Source organism: Limanda limanda, chromosome 21 (genome assembly GCF_963576545.1).
Source record: "Limanda limanda chromosome 21, fLimLim1.1, whole genome shotgun sequence".
Taxonomy (NCBI): domain Eukaryota; kingdom Metazoa; phylum Chordata; class Actinopteri; order Pleuronectiformes; family Pleuronectidae; genus Limanda; species Limanda limanda.
Genome location: NC_083656.1, coordinates 15,899,177 through 15,922,030, shown reverse-complemented (window position 1 = coordinate 15,922,030; position 22,854 = coordinate 15,899,177). Strand labels below are relative to the sequence as shown.

The 22,854-nt window shown below is 41.9% G+C and overlaps 1 protein-coding gene across 1 annotated transcript; it reads right to left on the bottom strand.

Annotated features, from left to right (window-relative positions):
• Positions 1 to 432: 432 nt before the first annotated feature.
• On the bottom strand, positions 433 to 22,810 carry LOC133027839 (arf-GAP with dual PH domain-containing protein 1). The gene is made up of 11 exons (XM_061094982.1): positions 22,720 to 22,810; positions 13,318 to 13,445; positions 10,438 to 10,529; positions 8,096 to 8,178; positions 4,908 to 5,020; positions 4,645 to 4,791; positions 2,508 to 2,591; positions 1,772 to 1,834; positions 1,554 to 1,625; positions 1,248 to 1,476; positions 433 to 461 (listed from the first exon to the last, which is right to left on the bottom strand). Exons 1-11 carry the CDS (start codon positions 22,808 to 22,810, stop codon positions 433 to 435), a joined length of 1,131 nt encoding a protein of 376 aa, XP_060950965.1.
• Positions 22,811 to 22,854: the final 44 nt, after the last annotated feature.

The following is a 22,854-nucleotide window of genomic DNA, read 5'->3' as shown; positions in this document are numbered from 1 at the left end:
TAGATTACAGGTAGAATGCACCATTCACGAGACGAAATCCAGGGGGGATGGAGGTTGTTGAAGGGGATTGGATGGCCCACGCAGCTGAGGATGGGGGGGATGGTTGGCATGGTAATAGCACAAGGTCAGCAGGCGCGATAGGGATGACATCACCGAAGCTTTGGCCTCAGACCACCAGCGTTTCACCCCATGAGGGGCCACGAGTCCCTTTTCAAAGTTTGAGTTTCCTACACATAGACTGGAGTGCCGTGTTCTCCTTATTTTCTTTTTCTTCATCAGCTTTTCTCATCTCGGCTCACATCACAAAAATGCCCACACGTCCCCCACCCCATCTTTGTCCCGTCATGGTCTGTGGTCACACGCAAGGGTCGTCTCTGATCTGACCGAGACTCGATTGGGGATCTTTTTGGAGTTGTGGCGTCCCCGCAGGTTTCAAGGCTTGTGTTTGAAATGGGCCTCCACTGCAGAGATAGAGAAAGGAAATGAGCAAATGTTGTAATGAAAGTAATAGAGGGTGAGCAGCAATAAGGATAAATAGGCATATAGCATACTAAAAAAACAAAATTAAGCATGAGAGGAATAGAGGCAGACGGAGGCTTCACATGATGAGGAGCAGCTCAGTCTCCAAACCACATGGAGCTGGTGTAGAATAACTGAACAGCGTGAGAGAATTTTTTACCATCTTCACACATTACATCTGCTCACCACCAGAAGCTCATTCCACTCCCTTCTCTCCAGGCAAATAGAGCAACACAAGTGCAACACATTTGTTTGAATTTCGGCAACAACAAAATAAAAAAATGAATCAACAAATTTAGTTAATTAGGATCCAGGGAGTATTTGTTTTTTTTAAATCTCTTTCTTCCCCTACCATATTCAAAAGAGGGTTTTTTCAGTTTTAGAGCCGAACTTATTGATTTCCTGTTCCCACTCTCTGCTTCCTCCTCTACTCTTGGAACAAGTCTGTCAGAATTCCACAACCAAAGTGTAGTGATGAGTAGTCCCATACGGGTGGTACTTTAAATCAATCTTATTATAAATTAAAAAATCTGAACGTAAAATCAATAAGTCCTGCTCTGGTACTGAAAGACTGTGCTCTTGAATAAAGATCGGAAAAAACCCTTAGTCGTTTATTTGTTCAATGCTTTAAGTTCAGAAAAAGAACAAAATAGAATTACGTACATTTTCTTAAACTTTTCAACTACTGCTACTACTGGTTTGTAACAAACACTGCCCTTTCTCTGCACCTGCATATTCCTGTGGCCTCATTGGTCGATTGATGACCCTCTGAAAGGCCCCTATCCAATCCCGCTGCTCGGCCTCCGTCTCGCAGGCAAAGAGGAACTTCCTGTCTGGCGTGACGATGGTGATGCCGTGGTTCCAGTGGTAGCCCTGCGTGGTCGGGGGCAAGCCAGCCATGACGGTGTAGCTGTTCTCTTTACTGCCGATGAACACCTCGCCACGGGCATAAGCATCCTGGGAGAGGAGGGAACGCAAAGTGAGACCTGTGAACGCTGAGTCAGCACAAAGACAAAAGCGAGGTCTCTTCTTACCAGAGGGTCTTTAAAATACATGAGTCTCCTGTCGTCCATAGTGAACCACCTCTTCTTGAAGCCCTCCGTGTGCTGTGGTGAAAAACAAAGGGAGTCAGTTCATTAGTGGAAGTGGTGTGACACTTTGGTCAGATTTGGGTCAATGTAACGTGATTTGTGAAATTAATCCTCATTTCATGCTCCAGAAATGATCCAGTGAGAATAACTACGGCACAAACCTTTGGGCCTGTTTTCTCCATAAAGCCTTCCCTCATGAAGTTTCTGGTCAGTTTGGGAACCAGCTGGAAGACAAGAGAGAATCACATGAAATGAGAACATAAAACTATTACTGATTCCAGAGATCGCTGTCTGTCTGTATGTGGAACGCATAACTCAAGAGCAGGTCATGTTGTGTATTGTTAATGGCCAGAGGAAGTGGCGTGTCGAATTTGTTGTGATTTGGTGGTGCAATACGTTAGAGGTTGATAGTAGTCAAACATGTCCTGCAGTCAGTGGAGCTGGGGCTTAACAGTCAGTCTTAACTTGTGAACACAGAGATGTTCAAAGGTGTCGCAGGTGATGATCGCCGTCATGGCAACAACATTCATAGAATCACTTCCTCTTTAGTAATTCGTCTAAGTATGCAATGTTCGCACATTGTTCGTTTTGTTGCTGCCGTGCTATATATCGAGCCGAATTACAACGCTTTTGTTTTGAAAAGTTGTGACCCTCGGTCTGAAGATTATGTCGATTGCTTAACATCCCTCTGAAATGCACATGTAATGTTTAAAAAATTACATGTTTATGAAAAACATTGATGAACAAATCTTTCATTGCAGATAAACCAGGTAGGATGAACGCAAAGTTTTCTTTTACTCTAAATCAAAGACTGTCAAAGACTGTCCAGCAGACAATTTCTATCAACAAAAAGCTCCACGGCTGTGTGTGGTTCATGACGAATATGTTCAACCTCACCTCCTCGTCGCTTGCTCCAGGAAAAGCCACCTGCAGGTAGTGGAACCTGGCTGCTCTGATGGCATTGAACCAGTCGACCATCTCCTGTAAAATAAATAGATAAAACACCCTCAGTGGCAACATGTCCTGCCGTCATTCACAATGACATTATATCACAATCACATTCTACCCCATTCACATGTGTTTTGGGCTGTGAGTTTAGGCAGCAAACAGGAACCGGTTACAAGGTAAATCATGTTAAAATTGATGATAATTATATATTTTATATATAGACACCTTTCACCGCACTCAAGGTCACCTTACAAGGCAGAGATAAAAACATAACAAAAAAAGATAATGTCTCAAAAAGATCAATAAAACAGTAAGAGTAAATAAAACATTATGTAGTTTGGTCAAATGAAAAACAATCGGACTGAATAGTCAGTTTAAAAAGATAACTTTTAAGAAGGGCTGTATGTATCAATAAAGCCCTTACTGGTCTCTCACATTTCATCACTGCTGTTTTTTAATCAGGGTTCAAATGACTGGATTACACTGCAGGTACCAACTGATCTTACTGAGCACAGTAAATCCATTTGACTCTCATCATGCACCTGCAGCATGGAACATTCAGTACAATCTAAAGCTCAACTCATTTTTAACCTTAGGGCAGTTCAAGTTTTTTTTATCTCACCTTATTTTACCTCCAGCTGTTTTTGTTATTTAGCTGTTTATTAGTTTCATTCCCGGGTAAAATAAAGACTGAGTGAAGGAAATTCAATATATAATTGTGATATACATATTTTTTTCTTTCCTCTGACTCAAGTGCAGCTATCTTTTTTATGTAGTGTAGGCAAGTGTATTCAAAAGAGTGTGTGTGTGTGTGCGTGTGTGTGTGTGCGTGTGTGTGTGTGTGTGTGTGTGTGTGTGTGTGGATGTGTGTGTGTGGATGTGTGTGTGTGGATGTGTGTGTGTGGATGTGTGTGTGTGGATGCTGCAGCCCTGTCGATAACAGAGAGAGAAAGAAAGCAAGGGAGTGACGGTGACACTGGATGAACCCGGTGAACTCGTTTCTACCGCAGCCTTTCACCAGCAGAGGGCGCAGCACTTCCTCGAACTCTCCTGTACATTAATATCTGTCTTCTCTTTCATATCTTTTTTGATTAACTATGCCCCCTCCCCCCTACCCCACCACGACATCCTCATGAACCCCCTTCCTCCACCTCTGTCTCTTTCTGTCTCTATTTTAGTCACACACTAAATCCTAGACATTTAAATGTAATGTGAGGCAATGATTTGTATACTCAGCTCTATAAAACCCTCAGTGAGAGACATAGGACACACACACACACACACACACACACACACACACACACACACACACACACTAGTTCACATGAGGAGTATTAAGAAGGGATAGAATAGAGAATGAGGGTTAATGAGTTTTTTTTTTACATTCTCAATCTTGAATTCCCCGGAAAGGAACAGATTTGTAATATTTCATGAAGGTTCCTGCAAAGGATTTAGTTATCTGGTGCTACTTAATGTACACAAATGACCCGGTGGTGTAAGTCGTAGCGCAGCAACTCAGTCAAACATGCAGATATATGGGGAATTCCTCCCATGGTCTTCATGGCCAATCTGACTATAAAGATAATGACACGATAGGACTAAGATTAAACTTCAGCCTCCCACTGATTTATTCTTGCATGTTTGGTTTAACAGCACTGAATAGCCTGTATTGAACCTGATGTCAACTATGTTGATTGTAAACATTTCACAAGGTGATGCCAGACTAACGAGGGGGCAGAAATCTTCTAAGAATTTGGCTGGAGGGCAGCTCAAGGAGCTCATACTACTCAGTTCCCACTTTCTTACCAAAGATCCGTTGGAAAGAATCAGATTGTTCTTAGGCGACACATCACTGCTGTTGAAATATTTTTGGACTGCGCTGTAGCTAATGAGGCCAGTGATTCTTACTTGGAAAAAGCCAAAAGAAGATGAATTATTAAAGACGGTTTTCTAAGACTAAGAGTGTTTAGCAAAGCAGACAGCATACATATTATACTACTATCCTTGTATTAGCGCCATGTATTAGTGTATTCAAAGACTTGTACATATTGCCACTGTAAGTGAGTGTGTATAAATAACAGTGTACCTTAGCGTCACTGTGGTAGACAAAGATGTTCCTTGTGCTGTTGTCTTTCAGGTAGGTGATCTGCAGGCCACAGGGGTTGCCAATCTTGGCCGGCTGAAAGGTGGCGTTGAGCGTCTCGATTTTCATCACCGCCTTGGGATCCCTGGCCTGGACAGAGGCCGGATCATGAACGACAAAACAGTTAATCGCCAAAGTGCCAAAGTGAAATCCTTACACTGTAGAAAAAACACCAAACATAAAATCGGCTGTGTCATTGCTCTCACATCCTGCTTGTTGAAGTACTTCAGCGCTCCCTCCCTCTCTGACAGGATGAACTTTCGGCTGAGAAACTGACCGTTGTCTCTTCCTCGTTTCCATAGAAACCCCTCTCGGTACCCTGAGCAGAGAAAAAGGGGGGGGGGGGGGGGGAAGAGGTTGAGAAGATGGTATCGAAATGAGACGAGAGATAAAGGACATAGGAGGCATCCTCTGTTACCCTGAAATTAAAGATCATTTCAGATCTAATTTAGAAGTGATGGGAGGAATATGGGGACAGTGTGCGTGAGTGAGGGAACGCAGCACAAGATCCAAGAAACAAACGGACGAGAGGGGGTGGCGCGGAGCAGGGAGTGCGGCACGAGGCAGCACATCCAAAGAGATTTTCATTGTCTCTGTACCAAAGAACATCCGTTTCCATGTTAATGATATGCTGCACCATTTATAGCCTGCAATGTAAAACCCTCTGCCTCTGTCTCTTTTTCTCCTCTATTTCCGTCTCGCTGTGAAGTGTATTCTTTCTAATCTAGACCTATTTCTGTGGCTCGATGCACATCAGCGATCAGGTGGTCCACCCAGAGAAGGGACTCATCTACATTTAAGCCGTTAGTTTGATGCTGAGTCTTGTGTAATGTGCGCTTTAATTGTTGAATAAACTGTAATTACTGCACTGGAAATGGGGAATATGGGAAAAAGGGGGCTAATGTGGCCTGAATGCTTGTGTAGAGGAGTGTAACAGAAGGCAGAGGGGAGATTTGGACAGGATATAATTTATATTTGTTGTTAGACAGTCTGTTCACCCAAATTACAGACTAACCTAGAATGGGACATACCTTCACCAAGGTCCAACAATCACCTCGGGAAACCACATTGATAAAAAATATTATCAGTTCATCTTTGAGTCCAAGTGGACATTTTAACCAAATATGAAGAAATTCTCTCAAGGTGTTTTTTGAGCAAAACGTGTTTTGCAAAGTCACAGCAATCTTGACCTTTGACCATCAAACTCTAATAAGTTAATTTTTGACCTCAATCTTGACCTTTGACCATCAAACTCTAATAAGTTAATTTTTGCAGCCAAATAAACATTTGTACTTAATTTGAAGTAATTCCCCTGAGGCATTCTTGAGATATTGTGTTCACAAGGCAAGAAATAAGTTTTGACCTCTGACATTTGACCACAAAGATCCTACAGTACATTCCTATAATTAACCTGTTAATACAGTGTAATATCTGTTACTAGGGTTCATGTTGTGAAAAGTGAGACATCAAATAACACCAAGTTAAGATGGTGTTACTCTGTTGCTATTCCCGGTGTCACATCACAAGCTGCAATGGGGAAAACACCAGAATTTTCAAAGCAGATGTGATCGCCCTGACAAGCACGATACAGAAGAAAGAATACAAACATGCACGTACAAGCACTTCTCAAATTCAGTCAAAGTGCTCGTTCTGTTGTCATGTTGTTCACCCCTCGATGAGCAGAACCTTGAAAGCTCCTTGGACCAACATGTCCCTGTGGAGGCCGGCGGCAGAACCCAATTACCCGAAACATCCATTGATGACTTTTGTATAATTTTCGTCCATTTTCGCATAAGTGGTTGTGTGTAGGTTTGCATTTGCACATATTTAGGCAGTGACACTGTAATTGTCACTGAAAGAAAATAGAACTGCCTGTGTGTGTGTGTGTGTTCCTTTACATCTATATTTTTAAGCATAGACCCTACAGAGTGAGGACATCTTTGGAAAGTGAGGATGTTTGGACAGGTCCTCACTTTTTCAATGGGCTGTTTGAGGGCTAAGACTTGGTTTTAGTGTTAGAGTTACAATAAGGTTTAGGTAAGGGTCAGGAATTTAGTTTGGTTGGTTAAAGTTAGGGTAAGGGGCTAGGGACTGATGTCAATGAGTGTCCTCAATAAGATAGAAGTACAAACATGTGTGTGTTTGGTTCAGCAATGTGTGTATCTGTATCTTCCAGTATACATTTCACATGATACTGAAGATGGAGTATGATGATTGGCTTGTGGTGACCTCATCAGTTTATTGTTACAGTGGACACACACACACTCATGCAGAGTGTAATGATGTGAGTCATTGTGTCATTTATGTTTGTACATTAATACTCTCTACATCACTCGTTGTGATGTGCAGGGCATCTGGGTACAGTTTGTGTGTGTGTGTGTGTGTGTGTGTGGCCGGCTGAGACTGACTATTGGCAGTAGCCTGGCCTCCACAGTGGCCACAGTTAACATTGATTGAGTGTGCAAGGGGATAGGAGGAAGGAGAAGAGTGTGAGGGAAGGAGGCGAGGGGTGGGGACAAGCAGGGCTATTGATCGATGAGGTAATGCCACTGTAGGTGAATGTTTCATGTCAGTAACACACACACACACGCATGCACGCACACACACACACACACACACACACACACACACACACACACACACACACACACACTACGATGGAATGACATGAGAGCAGAGGACAAAAAAGACAGAGGTAATCTGCAGCAGTGAATAAGGAGGAGCAAAAAAACAAGGCATGTGAATCGTCTGAATCCTGAACATTATCGTGGAAACGAACCCACAGAGAATAACAGACATCTGTGTTTTAGCATCATTTAGCATGACCTGAATTACTGAGCTCAATGTTACCTCCACCAAGGAGCCTGTGTTTTCCGCTAAACTTTGAGGAAGGATCAGACAGGGACCATGACAGAGTCCATCAAAATTTAGCATGGATCTGTTTTTTTTTTAAAACTTTCATTAACGTTGTGAGATTTATTTAGAATTTTCACCAATTTCCACCATAAATTAATAATTAACTGATCTTGATGAAAGATGTCAAGCATATTATGATAACTGTGTGTGTGTGTGTGTTTGTGTGTGTGTGCGTGTGTGTGTGTGTGTGTGTATGTGTGTGTTATTTGATACAGCTATTTTGAGTTTGCGCTCTGATTATGTGGATAAGTATATTTGTTGGTTGCACTAGGACAATGTGTGGGAACAACTCAAGGACACAAGGACAGAGGTCAAATTTGACAGTTTTGACTCTAAATGAGAACGTGGTTCTGTGGCACAGAGGAGTAAGATGTATCACAACACAGTTTGGGGACATTATCTGCTTTGAGGGTGCAAGGGTTAGTGTTGGGGAAACAGTATAACTGACCAGGGGCTTCACAAGCATAATAGAACCAACCTGCAGAATAAGGCTCCTGTTTCTCGATGAACTCAAACTCATTCCGTTCGTACTTGGCACGGATCCACTGCTCTCTCAACAGCCTGAGGAAATGATAACACACACAGTTAGGTTTCATTTCAATCACACACCCACCGACTGAGCCAATCCGCACACACTCACAAACAATTCCTTAGTAAGTTGGACAAAGCACTTGACAAAACATAAGAACAGGCCAGCAAGCAGATCATCGTCCCTGATGTTGTTTTAGGTTTGTTACCTCACCCTAATTACACATAATATTAGAAAAAGGCCTTTTACAACTCACAGATTTGTATCGCGCTGCAGCACAAGGCCTCAGTGTCAAATTGTGATCAGCGCCTTCGCTTGCCTGCAGTTTCCAAAGCTGCATACAGAGGAAGCGATCTCATTTTAGAGCCTCGTCCTCTTCAGAGTGCGGAGAAACAAATGGCAGCAGTCAGCACATCACCATGCCAACAGTCTCTCTCACCATCGCCACTTCGCTGCCTCTTCCAACCTTTCAGCCCCCCCTTCAGGCTCCGCTCTGCTTTCGTCCTTTCTCTCTCTCTCTCTCTCTCTCTCTCTCTCTCTCTCTCTCTCTCTCTCTCTCTCTCTCTCTCTCTCTCTCCACACACTCCTCTTTTATTGGCACCTCTTAGAAAATGAATCGGCTGTTCTGTCTGCATCAAGAGTGTCAAATGTTTTCCTCTCAGTATCTGTTTGGATGGCACCTTAAAGTGACACTGGGCCTTAAACACTAAACTCCCTGGTTCTCGGGGGAGTGGAGTGTGAGAACAACCCCATGGCTTACACGCAGGCACAGACAGAGACTACTCTTTTATCTGTTGGCAGATGGGCTTTCAAAATTATTATGGTATCGACACAGGGAAACTAAGAAGGCCCATTTTGTAGCTACCAGAAAAATAGCGTTAAGTTTTGTTTGCAGCACTTTGTCAAAAAAGAGTATTTTACTTTTGTGAAACAATGTCAAAGAATGCTCTGTGATAGAGAATAGATAAAGCATGAAAAAGTCCACAGGGTAGTGTGAATATTGTGTTACCTTACGCATGAACCGTATTTGTAGTTTGTTGCGCTGCAGAGAAATAAAGTCATTAAGAACCAATAGATAGTCAAGACTTATATGAAACTTAATTGTTGTTATTTTAACAAAACATTTACACTGAACCGATGAGATAATGGACTTTTCCGTAGCAGCCATTTTGACATTAAATAGGTAAAACACGGGTGATAGTAATAATTCATTTACGTAGAGTGTATTAAAGGGATAACTAACGCCCGTGTTTGCCTTCTACTTCATGTCAAAACTGCTGCTGTGAGTACATTGGCAGAGACTCCATTTTTTCAGCCATACAGTTACACACGTGCCTTTCATACATGTTGATGTAGACATTGCACACATGACATACATGATACATATCAAAATGTCATGGCTAAAAAAAAGGCACCCATGCAGCCTCTCTTGTTAGCAGTAGCAACCAAAATGGACACATGTATAGTAACTCATAACTTTTGAATATTAGTGGCTTAAGAAAACCGGGCATTTGATATTCATGTATATGTGTAGAAGCTTGGAATTCTTAAAAAGGAATTTCTTACCAATATTGAATATTTATCAAATCCATATTGGTGCTGCTTGTGGGCCAATTCTTGGACGAATCCAGTCCTGGACCAGCTCCAGACCAGAGATAAATACATCAAGCTAGGAGCTGGCGCCAGTATTAGCCCGTTGTGCCAAAGAACAACGGCCCAAGTCTGTTTTGTGGATCTGGATAAGTACTTGTGAAAGCTCTGGGGTCAAATAATTTTTTTGCTGCAGGGATCCCTCCCAATCTTTCTGTTATTTCTATTAGAGGAAACAGTATTCCAAATATGTGCAAGCTCGCAGGTCACCTCTGATATTTTGGTTAATGAAGGTTATATTATACATTGACACACAACGTGACATTTGAGTCTTGTACTATGATGGTTCAAAACAGTTTAGCTACGAAACCAAATATTCAGTAAACATGGGGAAACAGGGGAACGTTGTAAAGAGGATATTGTGATATAATAGATTTGTAACTAAATTGATCTGAGCCATATCTTCTTTAAGATTCTGTACTCCAAACACTAGTAGTAAAACAGGCTGACTCATTTAGCCTGATTTAAAAACTGTTATCCGATAGCCTCAAGTAAAAACTAATTCCATTTGCAAGGATATTCTCTTTTAAGACTACACACATGAATTGCCTGATTAAAATCGTTTAAGGACTGTGGTTGCACATACAAGGCTGCACCACCAGTGTTTGCGTTTCGACTGTGACAAAAGAAATAGCACTCACTTGCAGTCAGTGTGTGTTGGTCTGTAGTAGAAAGCAGGAACCTTCTGCTCATATTTGGCCTTGGCTGCATTGTTTCCCATAGCAGCCATTAACTGAAAAGAAGAAAGGACAACACAACCTGGTAATCGGAACAGAAAAAAAGAAATAGACTAGTTTCCAACACTTGAAGTATTTCCCATGTAGAGAGTCAACGGGAACCAGATCATTATTTTGTACTGGCAGATTCAACCCGCCACTGTTTAGGTATTTTTTTTTTTAAAAAGTGGCACCATGACATCAGGCATTTGTTTGTAAACTGCCGTTTTGAAGCTTGGAGTGTGGCCTTTTGTCCAGCGTCATCATGCATGTGTACAGTATGTCACTGGAGTTTTTATTATTAAACACATTAAGGAGTGGCTCTAAATGTATGCATGTTCCTGGCAAAAGTTGAGATTATTGTACTTGTACAAACAAGCAAATCCAAGATTTTCAGATTTTGTTAACTCATAGTCTTCACCTTACACACTCAAAAATATCTCCACAATACATGTTAGAAAATGAAATTATGAAATCCTGACTGCCTCTAAATATTCTCATATTATTATTAGGAAATATTTTGTTCACTTTACTTAAGCTTCAATCATGTTGTAAAGTTTTAACTTCTCCAAGCTGCTCTATCCCATTGTTCTCCTTCACCTCATGTTGAAGATCATCTACCTCTACACTAACTTAAGCTCTAAAAATGAAATGCTTATCTGATGTTCTCAAAATTGTTCAAAGGACACGACTCTCAATCATCAAACACTAGAGCCTTTCGGTATGAGAGGGGATTAGAAATACGTGCAGGAAATCATTGACGTCATTACTGAGTCATCATGAAGGAAGACCCTGTGGGGCATTTGTGGTAAAGTCTTAAAGACATGACAGGCATACGCAGAATATAAGCTGGGTTTGGCTAATCGTATCGTGAATACTATTGTGACTGTTTGACAAAAGTGGCCCATTAGATCGAGGATGTTTTATTGGAATGGGACTTCAACAGCTCCAAAAGTCTCAACAATAAACTGGCATCTCAAAATCAACTGTCTCCCGATACAACTCAATTCTATTCATCTACTCATCATATTCTCTGGCTTCCTTTTGTGTTTTTACAGAACACTCTGCAAAACATTCCCCATGACTATTGTTGCTTTTATCACTGGGAAGTATAGTCTTAAAATAACCTTAATTTAATGAGTTGGATGACCTTTATTCATTCACCTCTTCAAGTCACAACTCATGTTTTCAAATTCTACAATGCGAAGTTTTGTTTTAGCTTTTTCCTTCATACACCTTCCCACTCTCTTCTTAAGATAAATCCACCATCACATCCCAATAATTGTCCTCCCGCAAATCCAACCTCCTGGTTTTCCTCATGACTCACATCAGCATCACTTCCCCCAAAAGTCTTTTTTGTCCCTCTTGTGGCATTTTAGTGCTGACATGATATATTCAAAGGCGATTTCACACTTTCCCCTGCAGAGCCAAATATTTTAATCAGCTTCACCTCAGCGACAACAAAATATGCATTTCTGTTTTGCAATTGTGCACAGAAGTCAATATTTCTCGCTGACATATTTCTGACTGTTTGCAGGGGACAGAACAGCTCAGCTTCTTTTTACACCCACAGGAACAGTCTCACGGATGGAATTATACTTTATTGATCCCTGTGAGGAAACACTCTCGTTCTCAAAGAGAGGTCAGAGGTCAGGGTCGGGTAAAGATCACCAGATCCTAAGCTCTGGTATCACAGCCAAACGAAACATCTGTTAGGTAATTGATAGTTTATGGTGTTAAGTCAGATAAAACCATGATCCTGTTGCTGTGGTAACCTACAGTTCGCTGATTCCCAAACACTTACAAGTACAGAGCAGAAAAACAAGCAGCAGCTGCTTCAGGTTTATTAAAAAGTTACATTTCCTCAACATGCTTCACAGCATTTATGTCTTCATATCGATATCTGACTGGATAGTTACCATAGAAACAGCAATTATAATTTAGTTTGTAGCCTCTGTAGTTACTGGTGAAAACTTCACGTTTCCATTTCCAATTTGAAAAATCACGTTGCAGGTTAACAGTCCATGTGGAGAGTGAAAGTGGAACAGATTGACTGAAATGCATCCACTTTTTAATTTGTCAGCATTCATACGCAGAAAGCTGTTGATAGAGATGAGCCAAAAGGAGGTCTGGACCTGCAACACCTATAAATAGTATCACTTTTGTGTAGAGAACCAATCGACTCTTGTGATATAAGAAACTCTCGGCCCGGGTGGATCGATATAGACGATACCATGCAGATATGAGAAAGGTATCAATCTTGTTTGACACTTTTGAGAATTTTAATCGATCATGTGAATGTATTTTGAGTTTATGTTACTGAAATGAATTAAAAAGAAAATAAACAACTACAATAAGTGTGCATAGATTCCAATAGTAACATTATTAAGATACATATATAGAAATTATACATGTATTTGTATATGCCTTATGAAGAATTGTTAGGTTGCTGAATATACTGATGGTGGAACCTCATGAGGTTTGACTCATCAGGTTAAAATATGCAGTTGGCAACAAGTTTGTGCAGTTAGGAGAGTTTGGTGAATTAGACTTAAATCATTGAGGAGTGAAGTGACGACCATGAGCTGTGAACTTTACATTTGACCAGCAGGTCATCTTTGACTCCAAGTTGTACCAAATTTGAAGAAATTTCCTCAAGGTGTTTGTGAGATGCTGCATTCACAAGACCAAAAGCCTGTTTTGTGAGGTCACATTGAATTTGACCTTTGAACATCAGCTCAGCTTAAGTACAAGAAAACATTGGTACCAAATTTGAAGAAATTCTTTTGGGAGGTGCTGCCCTACCTCCACCTCGCTGGCCTCCCACGTGTCCTGGACAGACTTCACCCGGGTGATGTGGGGGATGCTTCGGTGAAGGAGCGAGCAGGCCTGGCAAACAAACACGCCCAACGTCACCGACGCCCAGTCCGGCTCTGCAGGACAGAGAGAGAGATTGGGGGGGGGGATTAAATTGGGTGAAAACTCACAGGGGGGTGATAGAAAGAAACACAGGAGCGATAAAAGAGGAGTCGTGTCATAAAGGCACCGCAACATTGAGAACAGCAGCTCAAGGTTCAGGCTATAAATACTGAAAGTGCTGATGCTGGCTCTGTTAGGTAATAGGAGCAAAGCGAATGAAGCAAATGTTACAAGGGACTCTGGTCGAGTGTGTCACTGCTCATAAAGGAGAGCAGGGCAGCAAATAGGGTTTTGGGGAAATCCTGTTTTATCTTACTGACAGGAAACAGACTGCCTGAGATCTGATCAGAAGTCAGCCGAGATAGTTATTAGGTTAGTTACATCAGCAAACTCCTAAATGCACTGTGATAACATCATCACACATACACATACACATACACATACACATACACACACCACACACACTCACTCACTCACACACACACACACACACACACACACACACACACACACACACACACACACACACACACACACACACACACACACACACACACATACACACATAAGAGGCAAATCAAAATGCTTACACTCACATTTGTATGTAAATACACACAAATGTCCTGGCAAACCCACACCCATGGATACACGCACACACACAAATGAAAAAAGAGAGCCAAATGTACATGCTGACACTTACATTTGTATGTAGACATAAATGCACACAAATGTTGTGGTATACACACCCAATTGCAGTTCAGGGACAAACACATATCCCTTTATGCCCTTTAAATGCTAGGTGCAGAAATACACAACAGATGAACACAAACACAAGTGTATGGAATAACCTGATTTACAGACAACAATCTGCTTATTGCCAATATGATCACGTGACCAAATACACATGTTGAGTTCAACTGTATAGAACCAACAGGCTCATCAGCGGTCAGAGTGTATGTGCATAGAGTGGGGGTGGGGTGAGGGGGTGAGGGGGGGCTCTCTGCATTGTGACACAGAGGTAGCATCAGCGGGTGTTCAGCGAAGGTACGTCTGAGTCACCGCTTCACGCCAAGGCTTTGATTCTGCCCATGCAAATGAAGTCATCAAAGTCAGAGACGCAGCGTGTGTGTGAGAGAGAGAGGGAGAGAGAGAGAGAAGCTTGGTATAACGACATTGTTAGAGTTAAAGTTTGTGTGCAAAAATTACATTTAATCCTGGTTAAAATGAAAATAACTGAATAATTGATTAAGATGAAATATTTTGTCAATTTCTTTAATAATTTTTTTTTTCTTCAGTCATGCATCAAGACAAACTGTGGAAACATTTAGTTGTTCCAGTTACTATAAATCGATCCATAGTTGCCTGTGCTTTCATTAGAAAATTACTTCAAAGGGTAAACTTTGGGGGCTTCACTGGGCTTTGCCCTCTGGGAAATGTATGATTAATGAAGAATAGACTGAAAAAAATTATCAGTTAACCAAGGAAATAATTATTATATTCATCAACTTTACATATACCACCTGATGGAGTAAATAAATATAAAAAAATTTCTTCTTGTTTATAATATTGGTAATGCTGTGTTGAGACTCGTGGTGCTTTCAGTAATTGAGCCATTATGTATTCAAATAAATAATACATTTTGGATAATGTAAATTATCTCCTATAAATTATCCGAAAACAATCCCAATGCCCTACATTTTGCTAACAGCATCACAGCTGCTTGCCTACTTGTAGACTCTTAGCCTCGATGCTCAATAAATTGCTAATGCTTATCAGAACTATTGCCAAAATTCTCCTTAGGTTTGCTTTTGTTGTAGAACCATGCCATTCAAGGGAGACCGACACTGTAGACATTTTCAATTAAGACTCCCTTTAATGTGGTCACATGCGCCGAGTGCCACGCTTTACAGTTGAGGATTTAAATGCTCCTCGAGTGAGCATCATAAATTCACAAGAGCGACGAGCCGCTAAGAGAACCATGTTCTATCAGGCAACACTCAGAAGCCGCCACATTCTCCCTCCATCTCATAATCTCTCTGCCGCTGCCATTTCTCAGACTGGGAGACCCTCGGCGTGCTGCACCACAGACACACACACACACACACACACACACACACACACACACACACACACACACACACACACACACACACACACACACACACACACACACACACACACACACACACACACACACACACACACAAACACATACACTGAGTGTGTAACACCCAAGGGAGTCATATAAGAGCTACAGTAGAGAGAAGGGTGGAAAAGGGAAACCACACTTTTGTTGCATTTACGTTCTCCTGAGGCTGGAGACATGAGGTGCCACAGAGCCTGAATAGGGATAAGCGGGAGGGGGGGGTGTGCGTTGGTTATTTATTGTGTATTTATACACCAAGCATTAGGACCAAGTAAAAGAGAAAGAAATTCAGAAATCTTCGAGAATGAAGTCAAAATTTCAAGAAACAAATACTTATTATGAGAAAAAAGTTGTACTCTCACAAGGAAAAAGTCGTATAATGAGAATAAAGTTGATATTTTAGGCCAAGTGTCCTTTTACACAAGGAATATTATAAGATCAGCTTGTTGCCTGCATACAAATGAAGAATGTAGAGCATCTTGTTAAATTATACTCTAGTATTGGTCTCACAAATAATAAAATACTTTTTTTTGGCACATCAGCACCACATTATTATAAGAACATCTTGAGAACTGTCGGTTCTGAAGAAAGAACAGCAAGGTCTGGAAGGAAATTGCCTCCTGCGGAGGAAATGTTTGGTAGTGGGCGACTTTATATCTTTGAAAAAAAAGCAATCTTCTCCATTCTCGTAATAAATTATTATCTAATGTTTGTTTTGTTCTCAGTTACAAATTGACTCTTGTAATATTATCACTTAACTCCTGCAAAACCATGACTTTTTTTGCTCAAATATTATGATTTCACATTTTGCATTTTTGTAAAATTAAAACTTTATTCTGATAAAATTGACTTAATGACTTTATTCTTAAAATCCAACCTTGATGGTCAGATTTTTCTTTCCTCCTGAACGGGCCAAGTACTGCATTGTACTTTTAACTTAACTGTGACATTTTTGATCACACGAAAAGCACTGGAGATGGTGATTTTGATGTTTCGAATAAATCAGACCTCTTCTTTTTTTATGTCTCATTTTCACCCCCAACAGCAACGCACACGGATGACGTGATGGAGGGAAACGCACAGACGGCTGTCACCATAAAGCACGAGCAGCCATTCAGCGGTGAGGTCATCGCCGTCTGAGTCAGGCCTTACTGAGACGAAGACAGCACTCATGGAGATTACAGTGGCTGACTAACCACACACACACACAGACGCACACACACACACACATACACACACAGACGTGCACACATTGACACACAGGTCTTCCTCTTCTTAATGCACTGTACATAGCAGATGTTTCTCCACAGGATCCCTGTGAACAACAGATGCAGAGTCGTAGCGAACAGGAGGTGGAGAACTCCTGATGTAGTGTGACTGTTTTTTCTTTTTTTTTTCTTTTCACAGAACATATGCTGTTTGCTAAAGAGCTCCCATCCCTAAAGTATTGTTGAGGAAAAAATGAAGTTACAGGGCTTGTTGGGGTGGACAGACCACAGAGCTGTGGATTCAGCCGCTCAAGGTTGAAGAAAGAAGTGCCTGTGGCCCGGACGCCCACGAGCACTTTGAAATCAGTTTTTCTGCATCTGCGTGAGTTCACTTGTGTGTCTGGACCAACACACGTCAGTCTGCCAGTGGCTGTGTCATGGTGGAGGTTAATGGCTAAACAGCAGGTCGAGCTGAAGTCGTGACCCTCTCGTGTCTCAGATAAACCCCTCAGGCAACCAGCACACTTTCACTCGTACAGCAGTACCTCCTGCAGATATGACTGAACTTGCATTTAACAAAAGCTTGAACTCAGAAAGGATATTATTTTTATGAAATAAAAAAAAAATTCCTGTGGCTTTTAATTTTTTGAACGAGCGACTCATTTTTATTTGCATTTATTTGCATAAACACCCACCTGAATCTAGCAGCACAGTATATTGATCGCATTCAAATATGAATCGCTTTCGTATAATCTCCACGAGATGTCAAATAGTCCAAATTCAGATCATGAACAAATAGTCCACATAAATCAAAGTAGGAGGATTGTATCTGTCATATTGTTCATGCTTTCAAAATAGTATTTTATTCAGACATCTTCCGACAACAGTCAGCTCTATAGCCCACAGATGTTTCCAGGTGATCCCTTCTACAAATCAGAACATTGTGTTTTGGGATATTATCTTTCATCCAGACGCTTCGCACAATATGTCTTTGAATGTATAACTGCAAAGACACACACACTTACAATTTCTTTCCAGGCAAGATTGTGGTACGGTTGAGTGGAGCATTGCATTAGCAAACCAAACATAATCAGCTGCATCACTAATGCTTCATCATCACTGGCTCGTCCGTGAGCTGCTTGGCTACCGGCTGACGATTAACATCCCGTCAAGACCTTTGTGCCAATACTGTTTACAAACCTTCCTCCAACACCCCATCCTTCTCCCTCAGCTGGAATTTAATTTATGATTTCTGCATCAGTCAAGATGGGATTTGTTCAGAACCCTTCGTCCGTCTCATATTCTATTAGAGCCTAAAACAGGAAAAACCTTTTCTTGTAAAGCTGTAGAATGTAGAGCCAACCGCTGGGGATTTTGGGGGCCAATAAATATATATGAATTCCCCCAATGCTCTAAGAAATGGGAACACGCCGGTTGCATAAAGACTGTAAAGATGGACGACATGATTGCTCCCCAAAAGTGAAGCAAAAACGTCTTGGGTGCCACCCGGTGGCTGGCTGCAGCAAAGGTTATAAATGGAGATCATAAATCCCACCTCCTCCATGTTAGCACATGGGACATGAACCAAACTAAAAAGTTTAAAATGTTAAATCAAATGTTCTTACCACACTGATCGTGTATGCATCAGTACGTTTGGTTTAAATTAGTTATTTGATGCTGAGACATGTTGATGGACGGCTGCGACTGACTCATAATTGGTCGCGCTCGTCCATCAGTGGACGTCACTAACCGTGGCTCCACCCCCCGATCGATACTGCAAAGACTCTGGGTCCAAATGTGCAAGATGGCATGCGTTCGTATCTGGAATCATTTGGCCTCATTTCTGGTTCATGGGTGGAATTGGAGACACATCATCCATCTTTATATACAATCTATGAATAGCACCATGACCCTTGCAGACACTGTTTCAGTGGGAATAAGATGCTGTTACAATGTGAAATGTGAAATATTGGTTATTTTCAACAGCTATCTTGAACTTAGAAAAAAGAAACAGTAAAAAAAACAACTGTACTATCGTCACGAGTCACGACTCTCCTCCTATCTCATCAGAGGTACTGCTGTTTTCTGCTGTCCGACAAACACCTTCCTCGCCGCTCAGAGGACTGCTGAGGCTTCTCTCTGGAGGGAATTACTCGTTTGTGTGTTTACCTGCCGTATAAGCCCCCAGCTCAGCCTCTCAGCTGCCTCATCTGAGTACAGAGGGGTGATGGGAGAAAGAAAAACCCCACAAAGAGCAAAGGTAAGGAAGGGCAGAGAGGGAATGACTAAGCATTAAAAAAGTGCAGAAGCAGTGTTGCTACATTGTGTGTGTTAAGACTAATTCCAGCAGGCTCCCTGTCTGCTTAATGGATGTTGTATCTGGGGAAGATAAAGCAGGGTTGAGGGAGGACAGCCGGGTCAGTGCTGCTGATGAGATATTCTGTCTTTACCTGCACATTCACGGTCAATAAGGGGATTTCATGTGATGCAGCGGCCACACTGGAGGTCATCGGCAATCCACTGCTTTTATAACTGGAATTGTTTAGATTCTGCTCTGGGGCCAAGGACTTGAAGAAAAGACTTAAGTGAACTTTTGACTTATTACAGGATACATTTCTGCAAATAGTCTTTAGACTTGCTTTTCAGTCTTTGACTTTATACGTTTATATCGTGTTTTAAATGATTTGCCTTTTCCTTCCCGTCTTTCTCTGTTTTCCTGCCGTTGTGATTGTCTGCAAGTATCCTTATGTGTGATGCATGTATGATCTCTGCATCATTGCTTGAGAAATTAACAAAATTGCTGAAAACATATTCGGGTAATTTCAAATTGTCGCAATGTCAAAGACTTAAATCCTGAATCTGCCCCTTTGATCCAATCCACTCTAAAAGTTAATTAGTTCTTCCTTGGGCCATATCCAACCCTTCCACTAAGGGTTGGTTCAGTAGTTTTAATTTTTTCCCCGATCATGTCATCTTGTTAACAAAAGCAAACCTGTAATAGGGTTTTCTACAATGTGCATTACTGCTGTCAGACATTTCATGTTAGTTTTTTGTTAATGTAAAAAAGTCTCCAAAGCTTTACCTGGCTTTGACGCCCCCTGTCAAAGCCAGGTAAAGTGAGGGTGGAGGAATTTCCTACACGCGCTGGCAGTGGTTGACCAATCAAAACACAATGGGCCAGCTGGCCAATCAGAGCAGAGTGGAATTTATCTGGAATATGTTCTTAAAGAGACAGGAGCTCAATCCAAGTTTTTCAGACAGAGGCTGAAAAGAGTAGCTGCAGCAATGGACAGTAGGAAAGAAATGTGTTCTCTCTTACCATTTGAGGACATACTATTTCAAGTAATAACACATTATAAAATTATCAACCGGAATATAAGCATGACATGTCTTCCTCTGCAGAGTGCATACCTACCTTTTAAAACACTTGCTTGCTGTTTTAGCGTGTACAAGGAACACTGAGGGTTAAATATATATAAATGTTGATATTTTTCCTATGAGGCAATTATATTTATTTGTAAACAGCTTTTTTTGTGTGAATTCAGCTGTATAAAAACACAGTAGCGGTGACTACAGAGAGCAGCAGGAGACTGAACAGTGGTGTAATGAGCTATCCACTCCGCAGAGTAACCAGCTGTGAGGCTACAAAGTCAGGAAGACTTTAAAATGTCAGTATGGAAGATCACGCAGCTGTTGTCACGATTCTTGTGTTTATGTTGATTTTTTTCAGCATAAATACAATCATGAAACAATGATGAGCTGCACTGACTGTTTCCCTGAGATTGATTTAGCTTCTGTTGACGTTATTTTGGCGTTTGTTTTGTGAAAAAGTGGCTCCAAACCTTTCATTAGTGAGACCTTAATACACAGTGAGATATTTTCATTAGAAATAATTTGCAGGTATTTTGGTATTACACTAACTCAATTAACACATGCTATTAAAGAAAAGTCAAAAAATGCAACCACTAAAAAAAAGGACACCATTATCTATCAGTCGACTCAGTCTTCTCCTTGTCTCTCACTATCATCGTTCATTTTGCTGCATTTGGATGATTTGTGGTGTTCTGAGCCGTAATCAAACTGCGATGTTTTTCCCAAAAAGTCGGCGAGATAAGTTCCCATCCCCATCGGAGATTCGAGCCACCACATCAGCATCAATAATTCATGTCTTGACCATTATGAGATGCGACTCATGAGCATGGGAATTCCTGGTTTATTGTAGCGGATGACAGGGGTGGTTTGGTTTAGGGTGAAATTAGCCCAGTGAGCAAGAATACAAATATGGAGGAAAGCAGTTTGATGGATTCCACGAAAGGCTCTTCGCTGTAGTCGTAATCGGAATCAGTCACCGTGCAAATACCTGCTTGTCTGACGGCTCAGCTACTGAACGTCAGAACTGTCATATAATCTCCCAGATGTTCTTTTCACAGCTGTATAACACACAACATCCGTCCCACCTTCTGTAACAACTACATGGGTGTGTGTTGTATAGTTGCCAGTAAGGCTGGGTGGTATGGCATTTAAAAAATGATACATCCATGAACTTGTACCTATTTTAATTCCAATCCATCCAATCGTTGCTGAGATATTTCAGTCTGGAAAAGAGGGATGGACCAGACATTTCCATCCATTTCTAAAAGCTTTAGACTGGCTATAGGCTGAACTGCTTCATGGAAGTTTGTGATACAGAGAAGCAAAAGGCACCATGAAAATGTGAATCTACAATGCTACAATCAACACACACACACACACATACAGAACCCACCACACACTGGAGGCCCTTCCCAGTTTTTTTCTCATCATGAAAACACCCTGCTGTCGTGATGAAATCCCTCTTCGAGCGTCCACGGCTCAGACAAAGCTATCTAATTTTTGTGGAAAGCGCTGCTGGCTCCAAAAGCTGCCTCACTACAGCCAGTTCTCAGTGGAGCAGGAACCAGGGCCAAGGAACAGGCGTCCTGGGTCCGGGTTCGCCTCCAAGCACTGGGCGTGCGGCCCACACCGGAGCATCGATGGCCACCAACTGGTTTATTGCCATTTCGGCCAGGGGAAGGGAAGGGAAAAGGGAAAGAGAGGGGATTTAAAAAAAAAAAAAAAAAAAAGAGGAGGAATTGGGGAGAGAAAAGGAATGTAGACAGATATGGTTTCAGTGTCTCTGAGGGGAATGAAATAACCCAAGTGCCCAATGCTGAGCGAATGCATATCACATCTGTGAAAACAAACACGTACACCAAACAAACGGATAGATAAATAAATACTAAATGAATAAATAAGCACCCCAATAATGACTAAGCAACTGTGTGGTGGTTGCTGACATTGAAGAACATGATAACAAACGACCACCACACAGACACACACACGCACGCACGCACGCACGCACGCACGCACGCACACACACACACACACACACACACACACACACACACACACACACACACACACAGCTACACACACACACACAACCACACACAGTTTTGTACTTCCATCTTATGGAGGACATTCATTGGTATAATCCCTTTCATAACCTTTACACCCCCCCCCCCTTCAACACACACACACACACACACACACACACACACACACACACACACACACACACACATACAAACACACACACACACGCACGCACACGTCATTGTGCACCCTCACACACAAACACCATGACATCCATATAGGAGTGTCTCATGTGTTTATGGCTCAGTCCAGAGTCCGGTCTCTTCTAGCCGGGCCTCGCTCCACCGGCAGAACAAACAGCTGTGTTCAGGTACACATGTGTCCCACATCTGGACCGACATGCCCCGGACACCCTCCCGGCTCACCTCCCCACCTCACTGTGCACAGCGGCGGGCGTCACCTCTGTGCATGTCAGAGCCACTGGAGGAACTGGATGGGCTGGATGAGCTGGATGAACTGGATGAACTGCGGGATGAATACCTGGGTTGCCGCAGTCGGCGCACGTCCCGTTCCCCGGTCTGTCCAGCACGTCCTGCAGGAGCCGGGTGTCTCCCTCTGGTTCCTGCGCCATCCCGAGTCTACCCGAGGAGCAGCCTCACCACCGCGGTGCAGGGA